Source organism: Mytilus edulis, chromosome 9 (genome assembly GCF_963676685.1).
Source record: "Mytilus edulis chromosome 9, xbMytEdul2.2, whole genome shotgun sequence".
NCBI classification, from domain to species: domain Eukaryota; kingdom Metazoa; phylum Mollusca; class Bivalvia; order Mytilida; family Mytilidae; genus Mytilus; species Mytilus edulis.
The window spans coordinates 36,508,108-36,528,875 of NC_092352.1; the positions used below are offsets into that span (position 1 = coordinate 36,508,108).

At 31.1% G+C, this 20,768-nt stretch overlaps 1 protein-coding gene across 5 annotated transcripts in view; it reads right to left on the reverse strand.

The window, feature by feature from the left end:
* Positions 1 to 284: 284 nt before the first annotated feature.
* The window catches only part of LOC139488258 (protein dimmed-like), a 40,215-nt gene continuing 19,731 nt past the window's right edge, over positions 285 to 20,768 (reverse strand). For 2 of the 5 annotated variants that reach the window (XM_071273754.1, XM_071273755.1), the window contains exons 3-4: positions 9,472 to 9,570; positions 285 to 6,126 (exon numbers count right to left, since the gene is read on the reverse strand). In XM_071273754.1, coding sequence (XP_071129855.1) covers positions 5,533 to 6,123 — 591 coding nt within the window. In that variant the 5' untranslated portion in view covers positions 6,124 to 6,126; positions 9,472 to 9,570 and the 3' untranslated portion in view covers positions 285 to 5,532. Of the gene's footprint in view, positions 6,127 to 9,471; positions 9,571 to 14,317; positions 14,446 to 20,768 lie in introns of those variants that run through there. The other 3 variants (XM_071273753.1, XM_071273757.1, XM_071273756.1) reach the window with 3 other exon arrangements.

A 20,768-nucleotide genomic window follows, 5' to 3' on the forward strand; every position in this document is an offset into this window, starting at 1 on the left:
TGTTGAACTTGCATTTTGTTTGTAGATTTGAGTACATTGTTTTCATAGGTGGATGTTATATAAATAGTTGTTTGCACTTTTCTCTTCGGAATTGTCAATCTAATACCAAGAACAGGAATAAAACCGCTGTTCCTTTGCATTTTTGCATTTGTGTTTTTTTTGTTGTGCACCTACTAATTTTGTGTCATGGATGGATAGATACCCCATATCCTCATACTGTCTTGCATGTGTCTACCCTGGCCCACATTTATTAGAAATAGGCAATAAATACACAAATCATTGTATTACTTTGATTATTTTATTACATTATATATGTTTATTCTTAAACTATGGAATGATTTCAACAAGTATAACATATACAAAATAAATTTTAAATTACAGAAAACAATTATAGTTTTTTTTCTTTAGTTTAAATATCTGCTACGAAAACCAATTACTGTCATATAAACAATGAAGTATATCGGAAACTGTTAAATCATTAAAAAATACTTTATAACTAAGACAAAACCTGCAGATCAATTTATAAATTATACAATATATCATAAAACAAATTAAACATACAAGCTTTTCAATGTATATTACAATATATGCCTTAATGGAAATAAAACAAACAAAGCAGAGAAAAATAATTAAAAGAAATGTATTTTTATAATTTTTTGGAAGCAATGGTTGGCATTCCACCACATCATTACAAGGAAGATAAATTCGTTTTTCAAAGAACATACATTTTTCATCGAAACATCAATAACTTGTAATAAATACATTTCCATGTTTCAACAATTTCAAGCTGTTACATGTATATTAAATTGAATTGTATTATGAAGTTGAAATAGAAGAAATTAAAAAAAAATAATTAAAAAATAGTATCCTTGTAGCCTGTTTGAATTGAGCTTTTATTACATTAAATAGTTGTCAATTTTTTAGCATAGCAAAAGCATGTTACTGTTGATAATGATCTCACTGTATGCTTTTCGTAGATTGTCAAGTATACTGATTCTTGATTTTTTTTCAACTCTGTTCATCAATTCGATTTACGAAAAGTCCCGAGTTTATTTTTTTATCTTCCCAACTTTAATATAAAATATACATCAAACAGAAAAAGGACGGAAATATTGCTTATCATGGTTTTAAAAACGCGTTTTGAAAAAAATATAAATAAATCCACATAAGTTTTTTTTTACAACGTAGCCATTAAAAAAGGGAAAGGTAATCGTTTACACACTCTATTAACGACTATCACTACGCCAGATACAACAGAATCCATATTCTTGAATAGATTTTACAGCAAAATGCATTGAGTGTGTGGGTAAAGATAACATATTTTGTTTGCTCGCTTGCTAGCTGAACAGAGAAGTCCTTATTAGGTTAGGTAAACTTCTCTCCTTTGGAATAATCCGACAGATAACCAATCTATATGTCTGTGGGGCTAGACTACTCAGAATGGAGGGCGGCATACCCACCCTAATAATGACTTTGCGGTTCAACTAACAAGCAAGCTAGCCAAAGATTTTAAAAGTTACCTACAAATTCAATGTATTCTGCTGTAAAGCCGTCTCCAGCAGATTTTGATACTTGATACTTATGCAGTACCGATATCCGGGATTAAAAAGTAGTTTACAGCAGTTTTGATACCTGTTTTTTCTGCAGTACCGATAGCCGATAAAAGGGTGTGGTATTAATCTTCCTTATGCCCACCCCTTTTATAAATATTTCTCAATTTCGAATGGTGTTGCAATGCCTTTTATTCCTATGATCAAAATGTAACGATGAAAAACAGTAACTCTGGAATTTCTTAGATCATAAACTTATATGTTCCGATATAAAAAAAGTTTAAAAAGAATCAAAAAATGTTGTTAATTGCAAAACTAATCAATTCTGATAAATGACAATTAAATATCTCTTATTTACAAAAATAAATGTACAGGCAAATCATATGAGGAAAATCAATAACAATTTTGTACAAACATTATGTGAACATAGAATAGCACCTTTTAATAAACATGTCTGACTTGGTTTAATGAAATATTAATTTATGTGATTGAGCACTTTAATAGTTATTGTCTGGTCTTATGAAAACATGAAATCAAACTCCACCGAGGGGACCAAGAAAAGTTTTGGGTTACAGGAACAACACTTTATATTAAAACCAAGGGCAAAGATTAAGACAGTTATTTGATTGTTTACTTTTCAAGCATTCAGATACCACAGTCTTCTTACTAATAAAGTCATAACACGTCCTTTTAAGGTAATATCCAATTGATGTTTATAAGCAGACTCTGACCTTGGTACTTATCTATCTGACCTTGGAACTACGATTCAAATGTTTTACAAGGAGACTGTGGTTTACAACAAGATGCAATTGGCCTTAAACATTTCAGATTTAATATATCAAGAAAACTCACGAAAGAATCTATTAAAAAATGTAATCCGATTTTTCGATTTGCCATTACACAATTTCTACAGTGCTATTGAATATTTGTGTCTCTGGGTTGCTGTTTCTTCGCTTATGTCTCGTATCTCATTGTATCCATACGTTAAAAAAAACATCATATAATATGACGAGAATTTTCTGAGAAAATATTTATTTTATAACTTATGGTACATCACGTAACCAGCTTTATAAGTAAAAAAAGAATGAATTGTAATGCACCAGAACAACATGAAAACACAGCTTGCTTGGAACTTGTTTAGTCTGATTATCAATTACTGTTAATCCAGATCTTATATAGAAAAATAAATCAGTCAAGGAGCATTTCTGAGCACTATAGTACAATAATTTAACACAGAAATCTAATTTCACACACCAGTGGGTAAACAACTGAGACTTACATATAAGTTCTATGTTATATTTTCTTAACAAGATTAGCTTAACGTCATCTCGAAGGCTGACATTTTCAAAGATTATTAGAAATATATGCTCTGGTCCCTGGATCATTATTGAACATTTGAACTTTCATTACCTTAATATCAAATGTGTGTAAACAATATTAAGAAAACTTACATCAAATTATTATGTTCTACTATAAATAAAGATTCTAATCTAGAAACATTTGGTTAGAATTGCAATATTATTTCACAATTTTATCAATAGTTAAAGATTCATCTTGTAAGAAAGGTTTGCTAAGTTTGAATTTTAGTGTTTTTGCTGTTGCGAATGTTGTTCTCATCAGAAACCAATCCTCTTTATCAAATTTTGTACACTGAAAATCATAATGCTTCATTCATATTGTCAATAGCGATTCATCTTGATTATGAATATTACACAGTCACTTTTGGCTTTGATGCATGGTGATATTGTTAAAAAATCTAAATTGTCTACATAATACATAAATTTGCAATATCTTATTGATTTTCTGTGATTTTTACAAATTACACAAAATGTGATACAAATATATGTTAAATCTATTTTTCTGCAACAATATTACCAGAAACATTTGAAGAATACTCTAAAATATTGAAATTCTACTCATTGATTACAAAATCATTTACATATTTCATTACAACCAACTTCAAGAGTTCTTTTAAAAATACAGTTAAAAAGTATTACAATATCATGAAAAATCTTCATTATACATAAGGAAAGAAACTCTTTTTAAAATATATTTGATGTTTAAAAAATGGTGAATTAGTGTGGGCGTATATTCTATTGTTCTGGCCAGATGTTGAACGTTTTCTTGCGTAGCTTGATGTTTGCAAATGGCTCATTTGTTACGTTGCAATCTATTGAAAAGCGATAGAGAGTTAACATTTAGTTACGTTATTGGCTCCAACTTTATTAAAAGGTACTTGATGTTTTATATAGGATGAGTTTATACAAAAAATGCTCAAATCTATCTTACTGTTGAAAACTTAATGTACTGATTTCTCAAATCAATAAGCTCTTTAACAAAAACTAATTACTTTCATCATTTGTATAATATGTATAGTATTATATCTGTCCAAGGACAGCAACGCATCGGAGAAATATTTTAGGGTTTCTTCATACGCAATCTAGACATTTGAAAATTGAATTATGGTTTATATTATGTATGAACACACATTGAACTTTTCTTTCGAATTGATTGCATTTTAATGATGTTGTTCAAGATGTTACATATTATACATAAAACAAGTGTTAATCAAAACTACAACGTTAAACGTTTCATTTCCCTATGATGTTGAAAGTATTTGATAAAGTTCACAAATTTTGGATATGTCCCCTTCTCGTGGTTGTAATAATGAATAATGGTAAATAAAATGTTTCCTTTTGAAATGTATAGAACTGCAGTTGGTGACAGAAATTTGTACCATCGCAAAATAAGGGTTAATTTCTTCGCATTTAAAAAAAATATGGTGGAAAACCTATAAGAAAATATATATATATATGATTGGTTTTTAAAATGTTATTTCTTTTAAAATCTATGTTTCTCTATGTTGATATGAATCTTTGGTTTCTGATTACAAGGTGTTAATTGTGGTGGTTTTGATGTAAGATTATGATTTTAAAATATGAATAAATGATGAAAGAGTCGGCCTCAAAAGCAGTTTCATTGATTCTGAGACAGAGATAAGCCTTATGTTAAATAAATAATGATAAATAAATAAATGTAAGTTAAATAATAGTGTCTGGGTAGTCACTTATAAATATATATATATATAATTAACCCAAGCACCCATAACAGTAGTCCGAACATTTCATTTCATATTCATGTTTGGCGGAATCAAAACAAACGTTTCGTGTATTTTCAGCGCAATTTGAAGGGCAGTGTTTTTACAGTTTATACTGATCCTTTTAGTTTTCAATGTATACATTGTCAAACATTTGAAAGATCTACTTTATAACACCATTATTGTTTGGATATCGGAACTATAATCCTTCTTTTTAAAATATTCCATATAAAGAGATTGCTATCAATAACTCTATATTTAGATTGGTTAGATGCTCTGGTCACATGTACTTTTAGATGTTACATGTGACCTCAAATGCCTAATTATAGGATTTGTTGACGCTTATACACAACACGTCATAAGTTTGACAACTCCAATGGCCATACTGGTAACCACGTTACCTAAAAATGTCACTTTTCTACAACCACAACAAAGTTGTACATTTCTATCATACTGAATTAGAATTTCCAGAATAGACCAATCGGACAGTCAATACTAATGGCTCTGATTCCGCCAGATTATGAATAATAGAAAATAATGTTCAATGGACGAACTACCTTAAAAGCAAATGTATACATGCAAAATATATACAATAATCTTATTAGTACGAGTATTTCACAAGTTTCTCCTTCACTATTTACCATTTCGTTTGTTTGACTGATTTATTTTCTGGTCTCAGCGAAGCCAATGATCCTTGATGTATAACGATGATGATAAATCTCTATGTATTTTTTGGCGATGGAATGTTCTATAAGGTTCACAGACAAAAAAGTTGCAAAAAATAAATATATATGTACTCTTTGTTAAAGAATTCTCATAAAATAATATCACAATTGCTTTATTTATCCTCCAGCAGCAAATTTCAATTCAGAATTTGTTTGTATTTTAGATGCTGTCACTTTGAATTTCACTGGACTCCTCTTGCATAACAGGAGAATCATCTATATGAACGTCTTCATTTGAATCATCATCATCATCATCGTCGCTTTCATCAATTTCATCTATTTTCTCGAAGGTATATGGGGTCTTTTCTCCTCGGAAGTCACAAATCACATTTGTTAATGCTTTGATGTAATTCTTGGCTAATGTCAATGTTTCTATCTTTGATAATTTCCTCTCTAGATTTATGTGTGGAATCACTCCCCTTAGTTCTTGGAATGCATCGTTTAAAGAATGCATCCTCATTCTTTCTCTCTCATTACTCTCAATCCGCCGTAGATTTCTTTCCCTAGCACTATGTCCCTTCCGACGTTTCGTCGACTTCCGAATGGTTTTCATTTTTCTCTCTGTGTACTCATCGGTTGTCGAACTTGCACATGAATCGGAAGGAGAACCTGGACCTTCTCGTTTAGTCGGCCGCTTCCGAATTTCATAATCTGTCGCTCGCATTGAAAAATCTTCCATGTCACAATTTTGGTAATCCTCTGTAATTTCAAAGTCGTAACTTGAAGTCATGTTAACGTTTTCGGATTTCATTACCTAAAACGAGATACAAACAAAACTGTTAATAAATTTTAAAACAAACAAAGAATCTAGTGTATACACATATTATATGAAAACACTATAGAAACATATATAACCTTAAGATAATCAGTTTAGCCCAGATCTTGATAAATTAATTAATCCATAGGTTTAACGTAGATACACCTTCTATTCAAACTCTTACAAGAAGTCTGTTTTTGCTTACCATGATCTACCACGCTATAAAGGTCAAAAACATCAGTCAGCGTATGTTTACACAAATCCAGACAACTTAACATTGCATTTCTGGTTAGTTTAATATAATTAAGTTTACGTGTATTTTTTTTTTTAAATTCAACTTTGTTGCTTTCGTTGTGTCTATATATCTAATATGACGGTTAAGATTTGTCTAAGATTCTTCAACTGATCTGAGCAGCTGATAGAAAGGAATAAAATACCAATAATGGTGAAATGAACATATGAATCCTTGTCTCTTAATTAGTGTTTAAGTCTGTCTGCAAATCAGAACCCTTTTTCAGTGTGACACTGATCCCGATTCTCTTGTTTACGCGGTAAAAGTACAAATTATATATATAATTACATGCACTTTACCTGTGCAATGCATAATGAAAAAAAATCCCCAAGAAATCATTAAATTTACATCAAATTCAATAAAAAGTTTTCAACTATTTGTATTTGTTTCATATTAGGAATAATTTAGAACCATTAAGGTCTGCATGCTGGAACTCCTTTCCCCCACACTGGCTGCACCTTTTTATTTCTTCATATAGAAGATGACCTTAATATGTTAATACACACGAGCCCACGTTGTCGCTCTCAAATCTAGATGACATTTAGATTCCGATTAATCTATCCGTTCGGATCAACGTGATTCCATCCATTCAGTTCAATCAATACCTACACACGTTAACTATAAGAAAATATAGGACTTTGATCGTATACTGCTGTCTCTTCATAATAAAGTCTCTTGGTGGTAATTAAAGAAAGAGCAAAAGAGTTACACTAATGCTTTCTATGGTTATATTTTATCTCTTTTTTTATACCTGACCCAATTTGACAGTATGAGCCTTTTTAGTGTTTTCAGCGTCAATCTTTTCTTTCGAAAAGAGTTTTTCGGATTTAAACCAAATTTAACCTTGAAACTTATTTCTTTGATTATTTCATTTACCAACCAAAACAACAGCAATTGCCATAACGAATTATAAGGTTTAAACTTGGTCAAATTTACTAGTAGGCTATATCAAAACCATCAATAGAAAATCAGGTTTAAAGTTCATTTACAAACACTATAAAGATATCACTTTTTAAACTCCATACCCACATGCAGTAGTCACTAATTTAAACTGTATCGATACCAAGATAGCATATAAATCATTGTTACATGTAATGGTTGAAGGCAACATTTCTATTGTGATGAGTAGCAAATTCAGAGGGCTTTTTTCAACATCTACTGTTATTGTTGGATTTGACACATTCGTCATTTTTTCTCAATCAAGACACAACTCACACACTATATTATACTTCTCCATCCTTTACTACTCACAGTATTAAAGAATAGGTTGCACACACCAAGGAATTTCCAAAATTTTACAATAGAATTTTCTAACGAGTAATGGTGTTATCTGAAACTTGAATTGTGTATCCATTTCACTTACAATGCAGTACTCTTATCTCGTTTTATCAACATGATAATTGTTATACTAAACTACAAGTGTTTTTTTTAACTTCAAAGACATTCTTTAGTATTGCTACTGGACGTTGAACAAATTACTATCGATGAATATAAAACATTCTTAGCTACTTTTTGGAGATTTGATTCACCAATACAATACCTGAATCCGTTATCCAAAATTTACAAATGTTCATGCCAGAAAAATCCAATAGAGACTTGTAATATATATATCCCTTCATTGAATGAACGACTGTAAAGAGACTTCGAACAAAACAAACCGTTGCAATGCAATCAAGATTCAATATACATATTAACCTATTGGTATTTGCTATATATATGCAAAGTGCAACTTATAATTAAATAAAAAGGTGTCTCAGTACATGTTTGTTATTAAATTCTGCAAGGTATTATTTTTGTATTATGATTTTTATATAAAGCAAAAGACTTCGATCGAGTACTACTGACTTTGACAACTGTAAACTTTTATATACGTGTAAGCTACTTACTGATTAACTATTTAATCTCTGACCTTGCTGCACTTATCAACTTAATGTTCTGTCATTAAATTCTACTCTGTGTTTCGATATTGACACATAAATTAGGTTCTTTACCAAAAAAACAGGGAAGAAAATGACCCTCATCAAAACCGCTAATTAGACATAATGGCCATAGACAGTCTATAACTATCTGATTGTCCAAAGGGCATGGTATTGCATGATATATCACGAATTGTCATAATAACACTTACTCTAAATGAATTATGATATAATTTCTATCTATAAACGACATTTTATCCCTATGAAAAATGCCGGCGGTTATTGAGAAATTTATGTCCCCGAAACACACAAAATTATAGACGGAAGTGTCATCATTGATTGAAGTTAGAATAATTTACCATCACACCTGAGATTATCTAATGATTTACGTCAGATGATAATGGTTTTCATTTAAGTTTTGATCACTGGGCGATTTCCGCATTAACAGTTAAATTTATCTTAAGTAGTTTGACGTGAAACTAGAGTTTTTCACCTGTCACGAATGAAGGCACTTATCGTACTATGGCCAATGTGAATCCAACAGGTGCGATAGTCATTTTCATGTACTGTTCAACTGTAAATATTGTAAACATAAGCACCAAAACATTTAAAAGTGTGCAATTTAAAACCTAAAATTAAACCAAGTGCCGTGAGAATAAAACCAATGTTAAATCTCATTAAATCATTTGAACAATGCCTCAACATGCGAAGTCCAATTAATCTACAATTCATCTCGATGCTCCTGAGTCTGTGACAATAAATTGAATTTATGTGCTGTTTCTCTCCAATAATTGATGATAGTAGTTTGTGTCATGTGTCAGATCGGTACTATTATTTTACAGCTTATTACAATAGGAATATCGATTTATACATGTATAATATTCATCTATTTGGGAAAAAAAATTATACCAATCATGTAATTAAGTTATACAGAATTCTGATTCCACAATGTGCAACATTTAATCTTATTGAACAAAATAGTTTATTAAAACATACATATATTTACTTAGACATGTACAATTAGAAGACGTGTTGCACTGTTGAAATATTCTATGTCAATAAATCTTTTAAAAATTCATAAAAAAGATTGTTATAAGAAAAGAAAAAATATAATAACCAAATGCATATACATACTTTTGAAGGTGGGTACTTGGCGAGCGTAAAGAAGCACCCGACTTTTCCCTCCTCTCTAGGATTATCTCCAGATACTATTGACCACAACAATCCAACTGCCTGATAATAAACACAGAGTAAGAATGAATACGACAATAGCCAATCAGAGATACGGATGTGCTACGTTGGTGTTCCGAATAGCACTTGCCAATACTACTCCCCCATTTACAATCAATTAAGTATTCTATTTTTTGCGTTGATTGGAATTGTAAGGCGGTTTGCAGGATAACTATGACGTAGAAAAACTATGCCACGCGACAATCGGTGTGATTTAAATTGACATATAAAATTGTAATATTGTAAATGCTGTATTGAATTATACAGTCGAGTTTTATCAAGCGATAGATTTTTATAGTAGAATCTGACATTTAAAAGAAATTGTAACTGTATCATTCATTCAGACTTTTATAGGATATTGTTTTTTCCTTCCTCAAAAATATATACAATAAACTATTCGTGGTATAATTTGCTAACAATAGTACGACGGACACGCACTGTTACCTGACATATTAGTCGTATGTAGATTTAGTCTCATTTGCATGCAATCCTAGCAATGAGGTATTAATGAAGTTATGACGTCAAAATACATGTCAACCCTCCTTGTCATGTTTTATCAATAAAGTAATTGTTTAGAAAACTAACTTATAAACAACTTGTGTTTTGACTGTGCGAAAAAATGTAACTTGTTTATGATTTAAAGACATAGATGTAAAAATAGTTTTGGTTTATAATGTAATATATAATTGAAGTAATTTTAAAAACGTGGGATAATAGGGGTATTATCAACATTAATTTAAAATAAACAAGATCCAGAACATTAAAAAATAGCATTTACTATTTTGGAAAAATATGAGTGGTTGAAATGATCGGTTAAAATTATTCACACCTTTTTTCGACTCTTTGAAATATTGTATAAATACCAGTCCTGCTTAATATTGAAAAATGTAGAACCTCTAGCAGTTTGTTGTGTCTTTTACGAATAACCAAAATCCCTCCCATTCGAAAAAACATCTTTGTTTATAGTAACAAAAATGAATAATCGCGACTTTTGATAGAGGAAAATGGTATATTGATTTATGATATAAACTTGCAAAACCAGCTGAATGAAAAACGGAATGAAATTACATGGATTGTAATGGTCATAGTAAACATATAAAACTTCATTTAATAAAACCATTTCGCTAATGGGTCAGGCATTATAAATATAGAATGTGTCCGAGGTGGGTTAGGTAAAAGTTGTCAAGAACCATTTGCGAGTATGGTCGTGAGAACCGATGATAGTCAATCGTAAGGGGACGATAAATGGCTGACCCGTTTCAAGAGAGAGCAATATCTCTTGCATGTAAAAGACACCCTTGTAGATTTCGAAAAAGAGCAGGCTAATGACGCTACAAGGCAGAACTCGCACCAGCAAAGTGGAAAGGGATTAATATAAGTTGTAATATTTTGTTTCCCAATCCACTATACTGAATATATATGGTAAAAATTAAATTACCATTTTCTCGCGTGTAAATAGATGGACAGACATTGACAAGGACGACCATCTCATTTACATATATCGTTATATTTTTCGACTCTCACCAAACAAAATGTATAGTTTAATGCATGCGTGACTGATTTACCTTTTTCTTTCAAGTAAATATAATGTACTATTATTTATAAAAGCAATTTTAGTTTACACAATAGTGTTAAAATGTGTGATCAACTGATTTCGCAAGAAGTTTTATTTCATATTAACTTCATTTTTTCAAATAGTATCACTTTTTGACGCAGAGTTCATGAAAAAAGTCTACCCATAAGGGAGCTACCATTTGATTTTTATGGGGGAGCTAGGATGAAAAATTTTGTCCTGCATTTTTTTTAGCTGTAATCTCTGTCCTGCATTTTTATTTTTCACTCTGTTCGGTCCTGCCTTTTTTTTTTTAGTTTATCCTGACTTTTTTTTACCCAAATTGTCGTCCTGACTTTTTTTTTTGCAAGTGTCTCATCCTGCCTTTTTTTTTACTCAAAACTCCTGTCCTGCCTATTTTTTTCAAATTTCATCCTAGCCCCCCCATAAAAATCAAATGGTAGCTCCCTAAGATAACGTGTTTATAGAAGTGTAAATATAAAAAAGAAAGATGTGATATGATTGCCTATGAGACAACTCTCCATCCATTAGAGACCAAATGACACAGACATTTTAACAACTATAGGGCTTAAAATAAAATATTGTTTGTTTCCCCAAACCCGACCGACCCTGCAAAAACAGTGCTACTCATAAAATTTTATTGTCAAATTTAAGTAAAATATTATTTTATTCATTTCCTATTTTCAGGCTTGCAGGATCGTCCAATGTTGTTCAAGCTTTTTGGAAAAAATAAAATTATTTCCCTACCTTCCGACCCACACAAGGCTTGGCAGGGTCGGGATTGGGGAAACAAACAATATATTAATTTAGGCCTAGGTAATCGTACGGACTTCAACAATGAGCAAAGCCCATACCGCATAGTCAGCTATAAAAGGCTCCGAAATGACAATGTAAGACAATTCAAACGAGAAAACTATAACGGCCTAATTTATGTAAGCTTGTAAAGTGACCTTTACAGAAGGCAGTACTTCTTTTTTTGGGAAGCGGAGTACTGACATGACAATACGGATATTGTATCATTTAAATTTGTTGTTAGGGAGCTACCATTTGATTTTTATGGGGGGGCTAGGATGAAAAATTTTGTCCTGCTTTTTTTTTTAGTTGTAATCTCTGTCCTGCATTTTTATTTTTTACTCTATTCGGTCCTGCCTTTTTTTTTACTAGTTTATCATGACTTTTTTTACACAAATTGTCATCCTGCCTTTTTGTTTTACCAAGTTGCTCATCCTGCATTTTATTTTTAATCAAAACTCCTGTCCTGCCTATTTTTTTCAAATTTCCTCCTAGCCCCAGATATAATAGACTTAAGATAGTTCTGTAAATCTTCACAAAATCTCAACAACAATACTGAATTATCGATAGACTTGTAAATGGAAAGCATTTAATTACAAAAATGATTTGATTGAAGGCGTCTTAATTACATACGACAAACAACAGGTGAAGAATCGATATCTCGATATAACCGATCATTTTTAACGGAACTCGTTCATTACGTTGAAATAGAACCAGAAGTTCAAAGGTATTTCATTGTTACAGAAACATTTTTCTGCAAAACGATGAATGGAGATTATTTTGTACTCGATCGGGTGTAACGTCACTTTTTATTGGTATGTTGGTAAAATTTCTTGGAAGTTTAAACTTTATAAGTGCCAAGAGTAAAGCTGCGACTTTCTGTATATGCATAAATATTACCCCTTTCAAGTGGCGACAGATCGAGCTAGTGCGCCTTGTTTTTGGAATTTCCCGACCCTTAAAGTTGACATGACATAACGAATGTTCTGCAAAATCTCTCTGTCACAAATACTCCTTACTTTTTAACAGTACGCATCTATTCAGATTGGTTTAAGAAAAGAACAGCATTAGTATTCAATTGATGAATGTTAAATGTCCAGTACACACTGGCAACATGTTGCTGCGACATGAATACCCTTCTGATTACCGAAGTCATTGGCCTCGTTGTACTACAAGTTTGTTAAACAGAATGGAAATTTAAATGATAGTGCAGTTTCTCAGTATTGTCAATATTATTTTCAAAATCCATTCACAATTAAAGGTCGTCAAAGTATGGCCTTCAACAATGTGCATTGGTTCACAACGAACAGTAAGCTATAATTAAAGGGCACCAACATGACTAGTGTAAAACAGTTCAAACAGGGAACCCAATTGTCTAATCTTTATAAAACACGAGAACCGAGAAACACCTAGTATGACCCATACCGACAAAAGACAAAACCACAGTTTCTTTTGACCAATGAGGATGTTACGAGGTTCCATTTTAAGAACAACAGGCCCGTAGCTAGGAATTTGCAAGGGATTATACTCAACTTTTACAGTTTCAATCTAAACAGAACGTCCACTTTAACAGTGTTTTATTTTTTTCAAAGGGGGGATCGTATGAACCACTAGACCACCAACACCACCCCTTTTGGCTACGGGTGTGAACAATTAGATCACCCTTTTTATCAAATCAATTAAAACACGTATACCAATATATAGGTAGTCAGACAAATGATCTACAGACCAATACAATAATAGTTACTTTTTATCATTGCTTTGGCGATAACGCTCAGTCTTAAGCTGTGAAAGTTTCCTAAATTTTACTTATCAATGTCGATTTCTGATAGATAAAATAAAATAATACATGGACTTGTAAATGTTAAGCCGATAACGATAAAAATAGTATTTTACAATGGTTATATACTTTCATATGTGCGAACATTATAAAAGTGGAACATTTTAGTCAATTTAACGTGCAATTTGCATTCTCTGCTATTATAAAACGAATTTAAAAAAAAAAAGTAATTTTAGATGTAGTCCAAATAAATCTAAAATTCTCTTTTAAATAACACTATCCACGTCCACAGCCGAAGAAAGCAATTATTCAGGGTAAATTATTATCCGGAAGTTTTTTTCCAAGAAGTGTGAATCCGGTTGTCAAAAAATAAGAACAGAGATAAAGTGTATAAAATAAAAAAAAACGTACTGCAGTTCCGTAAACAAATAAATAAACGATGCATCTAACAACATTATTAGTTATGTTTATATTTCATACTATTAATCAACACAGTTTCTTACATCCGCCTTCTATGCATAAAAATATAACCATAAAAATATGAACGAGACTCCTAATTATTCATCGACTGATAAAATAAGGATGAGCGATAAAAATCTACTGACCTTCAGATGGTTATTAACTTTTAAGTGAAATCCTCGTTAGTTGAATAAAAATCGACCATTTACTATGAGGATTTTATGCTGAAGTGATGAAATTAAACGTATTGATCTGAACTCGGAGGCATATATACAACCTGTTACAAAAGCTGTTCGTTTTTGTGGGATATTTGTCAACAGGTGTCAAACAAGATATTACGAACTGACCAGGACTGACCAGGACGAATCTACCTCTGGGCTCAAAAGTTATAGCTTTATTGCAACGTAAAAAAAACTAAGCGTCCGTGAGTGTAAAAAAAAGTAGTACAAGTTAACTAAAATATCAGGGTTCAGAGTTCAAATGATTTAATTCTAAACATTCTTTGGTTTACTAGGAGAATAAACGTTAGTTTTGACGGATAACTAAGTTAAAAATAATTACATTTAGGTCGTGAATAATCTGTCATCGTTATAGACTGTGCTATAATATATGGAATACTTGATACTTCTAAATTTTACACACCAGTGCTCATAGAAAAACACTTTTTTTTCTTTCAAGGTAAACTTTGTGAACTGAATATAAAGCCGGGACTAATGTACACATTATATAACATATCTTTAAAACTACCGAAACAAATAATTTCCATATAGATAAATGATGCTGATAAGATAAAATTATCTAACAACATTTCTTCCTTACTATGTGTAGTACTTTCTTCCACTTCTTCAACTTTGTATTTGATTTGACCTTTCAACTGTTTTCATTTGAGCGCCCTGATAAGTCGCAATTGGAAACGCGCGTCTGGCGTACCAAACTATATAAGTCTGGTACATTGTAACTTAGGGTCATTTTTTTTAAAAGTGAAAACTACACGAACTTTTGTAGAATCGTTACAATAATTTGGTGTGAACTGTTACATTTTAAATATTCCCTTTTTTTCTCATTATGTTATAGTTATTGACCAAGCAAGTCGGTATATAGGATTTAATCTGCATGGCTCTTCAGAGAAAGGCAAAATGTACAGTTCGCTAGATTTGTAAGCAGTATTTGACCAAACTTTTCCCGATTTTTGGGGGCCTTCAATGGTCTTCAACTTCGTACTTTATCCAGCCTTTCATCTTTTTCTCTATTCGAGTGTCACGGATAAGATTTAAGTTATTGTACACAAAAAGCGCATCTGGCGTCAAACAACAATGCAAGCCTGGTATCTGGAGTCATTTTGCAGAACATTTCACTAAACACAAAGACCAGTAGCGGAACTTACATGGAAACAGGTTGCATGGTTATACAAAATGTCAGTTAATTAATATTATAATATGTGTATGAAACCCTATAGATTTTGGCTCCAAACTTGAATATTACATATAAATTTCACAAAATTACAATGATGATGATGATAATACATGTAATAATAATAAAAATATTGAAGGTCGTTCTTCGACCCTGTGGCATAGTTAATATTCGACAGCTGTGTATGAAATATAACTATATATCTGTTAGATATATCTCTACTTTTTATTAACTCGCAATTGTTATTTTGATGTAACATCCAACCTATGGTCATTTTAAGGATTGTGTCGCAGGCAGCTGCGACAAGTAGACAAATTCGGCATAATTATGGAGCTTAAATAGTTTAGAAATTGATTTTTATCTAATAAGCTATGCAAATTGCGACCGACTAATATATAGCTGAACATAATACTTGGTCGGTTACTCGGCTACTACAGGGATATGTTTGACATGTATATATAATTAAAATACGTAGTACGATTTAGAAAATTGTGATGATGTTTCGCGGTATATCAAGTCGAAAATTGATTATATTTCGGCCGGTCTATAGACTAAACAGGAAACTAAGAAAATACACTTGTTACACATCACAGGAATGTGTTTATATCTTGAGTTAGATGTACTATCTTAAGGTAGGCTGTGTCAAGAACGATTCGAACCTGAACCTTACATGAGAATGGATAGGGAAATTAGACACATAATATTTTGACTGCCACATGCAAACACAACCAATTAAGTTGATTAAAAATTTGAATATTGTTTACTTCACGTCCAGTGACAATGTCTCATGTATGTTCAGGACGAGAACAACTTATCAGTACATACAATTGGTAGGTCCTATAAAAGGATTCGACCGGGATGAAGTGCTTCTATGCCTTTGAAAAACAAAGGAACAAGCCATCAAATAATGACATGACGAAAAAAAAAAACAAGAGACATCTCTTCCATCGATGACCAATCATCCAGCGTCATATACTATAAACCGAGATATATAATACTTATAATTCTAAAAATAAGCACAGATAATAACTTTCCTTCACTCAAAAATATGAACTTAAAGATATTTTTTTTTTAATCAGAAATAAATTCATATCTTTATATTACCATTCCTTTTCCTAAATATAGACAATATCTTTTAGAATCAGAACTAAATGCGACAGTTTATTGATTTAAGAAGATGATATACAAGTTATAAGTAATTATAGTTTGCCTGAAGCCTATTGTATGTCGATATAAAGGATTTCACACCTAAATATAAGACGTCTTTGAGGTATATTAATATCTTATGTTGCACAAAAATAATGCATGCCAGACAAATCTGCAAAAGACAGCAGCAGAAAAAGTGCAAATGTTGCTATAGTTTGACTTTTCGGTTTGACGGGTTTCGTGTGGATGCAGTGCCGTGCGAATGTGTCCTCTTGTCTGTAGTGTATGACCTTATATTTTACAGTTAGGTTATTTTGCTTGTGAAAAAGCTGTCTACATGCATGTTCAATTTTATTAATTTTCTATTTCTTTTACTGTATTGATTTCTGTGTCATTTGATCTCTTGTGGAGAGTTGTCTAATTGGCATTCATACCATATTTGCTTGTTTTTTAAATTATGAATTAGTTACAATGTTTTAAGATAGACAAATGGATAGTTGTATATCGCCAGGGTCTCACGAAATATAAAGGTTAAACCAAAGACATGTTCTAAACAAGTAAAAGAACCTTTCGTTTGACGGGTATACTGATGATCTACTAATATTTGTTTTATATAGGTAAAATGGTAAAAATAAAGCTTATTGAACATCTCACAAGTAACCATGTTACCATTAGTTATCAAAGTTCATGCAACAGTACTAATTTTTAGAAGGACACAAACATTTGTTTTGGATGTTTAGGAACCTGCCTGTAGGAACCTTATCAAAAACTAGGTATCAAATCAAATGGTTTTTTTTGCTTATTAATTCCGTTAAATAATATATGATACAAGCCAACTCATTGCAATGATCTTTTATTCTTAAAGTTTACCAATTTAACAACGTAGTAAGATCTTTGAATATTGTCTATATCGATACTAATATTGATTTACTTTTTAACCAATGAAAACATAACTAAAAATGTATTTCTATACAGTTCTGAATATACTTTAGTCTACATCTTGTCGATTCGTTGCTTTGTAAGTTACTCGTATGTCGTGATTTCTCAGACGGTTTTATCGCCTTTATGCTTAATCCTTTAGATGTGAAATTATTGATAATTTGCTCTTGGAAGACATGTTTATTTGTAAGTTACAATGGGTTTTAAACTAGCTTTCATTAACTGCAAGTACTCTTAGATCAGTGTTTTATGTCTTTTGTCTTTTTTGTTGCTGTTTTTGAAATTGTGCTTCGTGTCAATTTATCAACTGAAATCAGACTGTTGGTTTTATTTCGTTTGAATTGTCTTACATTTTGTCTTACCACATCCTTTTATAGCTCTCTATACGGTATGGGTTTTGCTTATTATTGAAGGCTGTAATGTGACATATAGGTGCCTACATCCACGTCCTTGGTCTGTTTTGTTAGTTGTCTCATGGTAAACATACCACATCTTCTTATTGGTTTCATATCAAAGTAATCTGGCTTTTCAATTTAGTTTCCTTTCCGTTATTCGAGCGATTCGGGTTTAGACATGTACAATCCCCCCCCCCCCCTTTTCATGATGCCCAAAATATAAAAATAAGGCATGTGCACCGAATGAAGCACAAACTTACTATACAAGTTAATTGTTTTATTTTCGACAAACAGGTATTATTTCATACACAAACATGGAAAAAGCACCAATGCCACAAACTATACAAGTTAATTGTTTTATTTTGACAAACATGGGGAAAAAGCAGTCTGGAAGTAAGTACAAATAAAATGTGTTTTGAGCTACTAATCATCAGATAGATCTTGATCTATAAAATACGAGTTATTTCTGTAGGACATTTATTACCTTCATTCTTGACCTTACGACTATTATCGACGACAGTCACGAAGCAAATCTAAATTGATTCCTGTGACCTTTATAAAATTATGATATTATTAAACCATATAATTCTCTATAATTTGCAAATTATGTACTTTTTATATCTTTATGCATTGTCAAAACATACTTTTAATGTTTAACGTACAAGCTAACGCAGGTATATTTGTAATAATTTGTTCGTTCAAAATGTCTTGCTATGTATTTTAAGAATATTTTCATATGATATACACAGTCATGTATGGTAGCAAAAGTGAATGATATCAAATTTAACAACGTACTTAGTACATGACTTTACTGCAAATAAACTATTCGTGTATTTAGTAAATATTTAGTGATTTTTAGTAGGGCACAGACTTTGCACTGAAATATGACAACTTTAATTTATCGATTTTGAAGAAAAATGTCATTATATTCGAATTTATTTCGCATACCCAACTATATCAGTCCTATTCAGGACCGATAACTCTGTCGATATATATTATAGGGTATACAATATTGTTAAAACCAGATCAATCGTATCATATACGTCTCTGCTGGAATGTATACTCTTTTTTTTTTTACACAATTTAAACTTTATATCGATTCATTGTCTGGATTAAGCTTTAAATATTGAATTAAAAAATAAATAACAATAAAATCATATTCAATGATCGAAATTCATTTAAATTAAAATTTGAATCAGAATATTTCTTTGAAATAATTATAGAAACATATAAATATTTGAAAGCCTTTTAAGCAAAAAATATTTTTTTAAAGAACTTTTCATAATATCAATATTCTCCTAAAGTTTATTATGAACCATACTTCTTCTGATTTGACACTGGAAGGAGAATATATTTATTTGTACATTTATGTATATCACAAAATTTAAACTCTGGCAGTACATGTATACACAATGACAGGATGTTGAATGTCACCTGGTTGCTTTTGGTTTTCACGTCTACCTGACAATATATTATAATGTAACATTTAACCCAAGTTAGATTTCACCTGTTCGGTCAAGGAATGTTTTAGGTATAGAATATTTATCTATTATAATTGGACATCGTTTTTTTTCTCTTAGGATGAAAATATTTTTTTTTGTTCTAAAAGAAATGTTTAATATATTTCTAAAGAAAAATAAAATATACAGAAAACTTAAAAAACATTTTAAAAAAGGGAGAGATTTTTTTTTATTATAGTTATTGTAAACTATTTTCTGGTGATAGTATCGCCTGGATGAATATCTGTCAAAATAAATGTTCCTGTGTCACACTTAAAATAATTTTTTTTATTAAGAAATTTGAAATCAATGATATCGAAATATCACTAAAGGAAAATAACAGAAACATCAGAGACTCTTTATGAAAAATTAGATATAATCTAGGAAAGTCTTACTATAGAAATCATTGATTTGATGCAACATTTCCATATGATACATCAGCCGCCATTTTGAAAATCTCGGAAAATTCCTTTTTTTAAATCGATGTTTGACCGAATTTATCCTGAAATTAAACTGTTTTAAGTAGTATTTTTCGCCAGCTATATGTTTGAATATACTTGATCGATTTGCAAAGTTTGTGTTTTATTTACAGAATATCTTTATTTGTTGTAAAAGTAGACATGGGTATCGGTAATTTAGCATTGAGTCAACGGAGAAATGACGAGAAAAAGTGCATGTTTTACGATGTCGATTTGACCGAATTTAATCAAAAATTAAACTGTTAGGACCAACATTGTTTGATAAAAATATGTTTGAATATCAAGGATTGATTTGCAAAAGTAAGAAAACGGATCAGGTTCATGAGAAAATTAAACTTTATTGAAGCATATAGGCATTTTATATGGGAAAATATAATACAAAATGGCGGCTATTATACGTCACAAAAGTCACGTGATGTCTAACTTAGTTGGATATGGAATTTTGATTGGAAAGTCGTTTAGTTGAATTCACGTCATATATTTTTTTAGCAACTTATAGGCTCATCATAGACACCAGGATTCAAATTTTGTACGTCAGATCCCGTTTAGTTCAGAAAGATACATCAGTGACGCGGGAATTAAAAAACGTCAATAAGAACAAATAATGTACAAAGTTGAAGAGCATCGGGGATTCAAAAGTCCGAAAGGCGCATCCAACGGCTCGACGTGGTTACGTATTTATACATCCCACATAACCAAAACGTATGTTTCCTTAACGGCTTGGAAAAA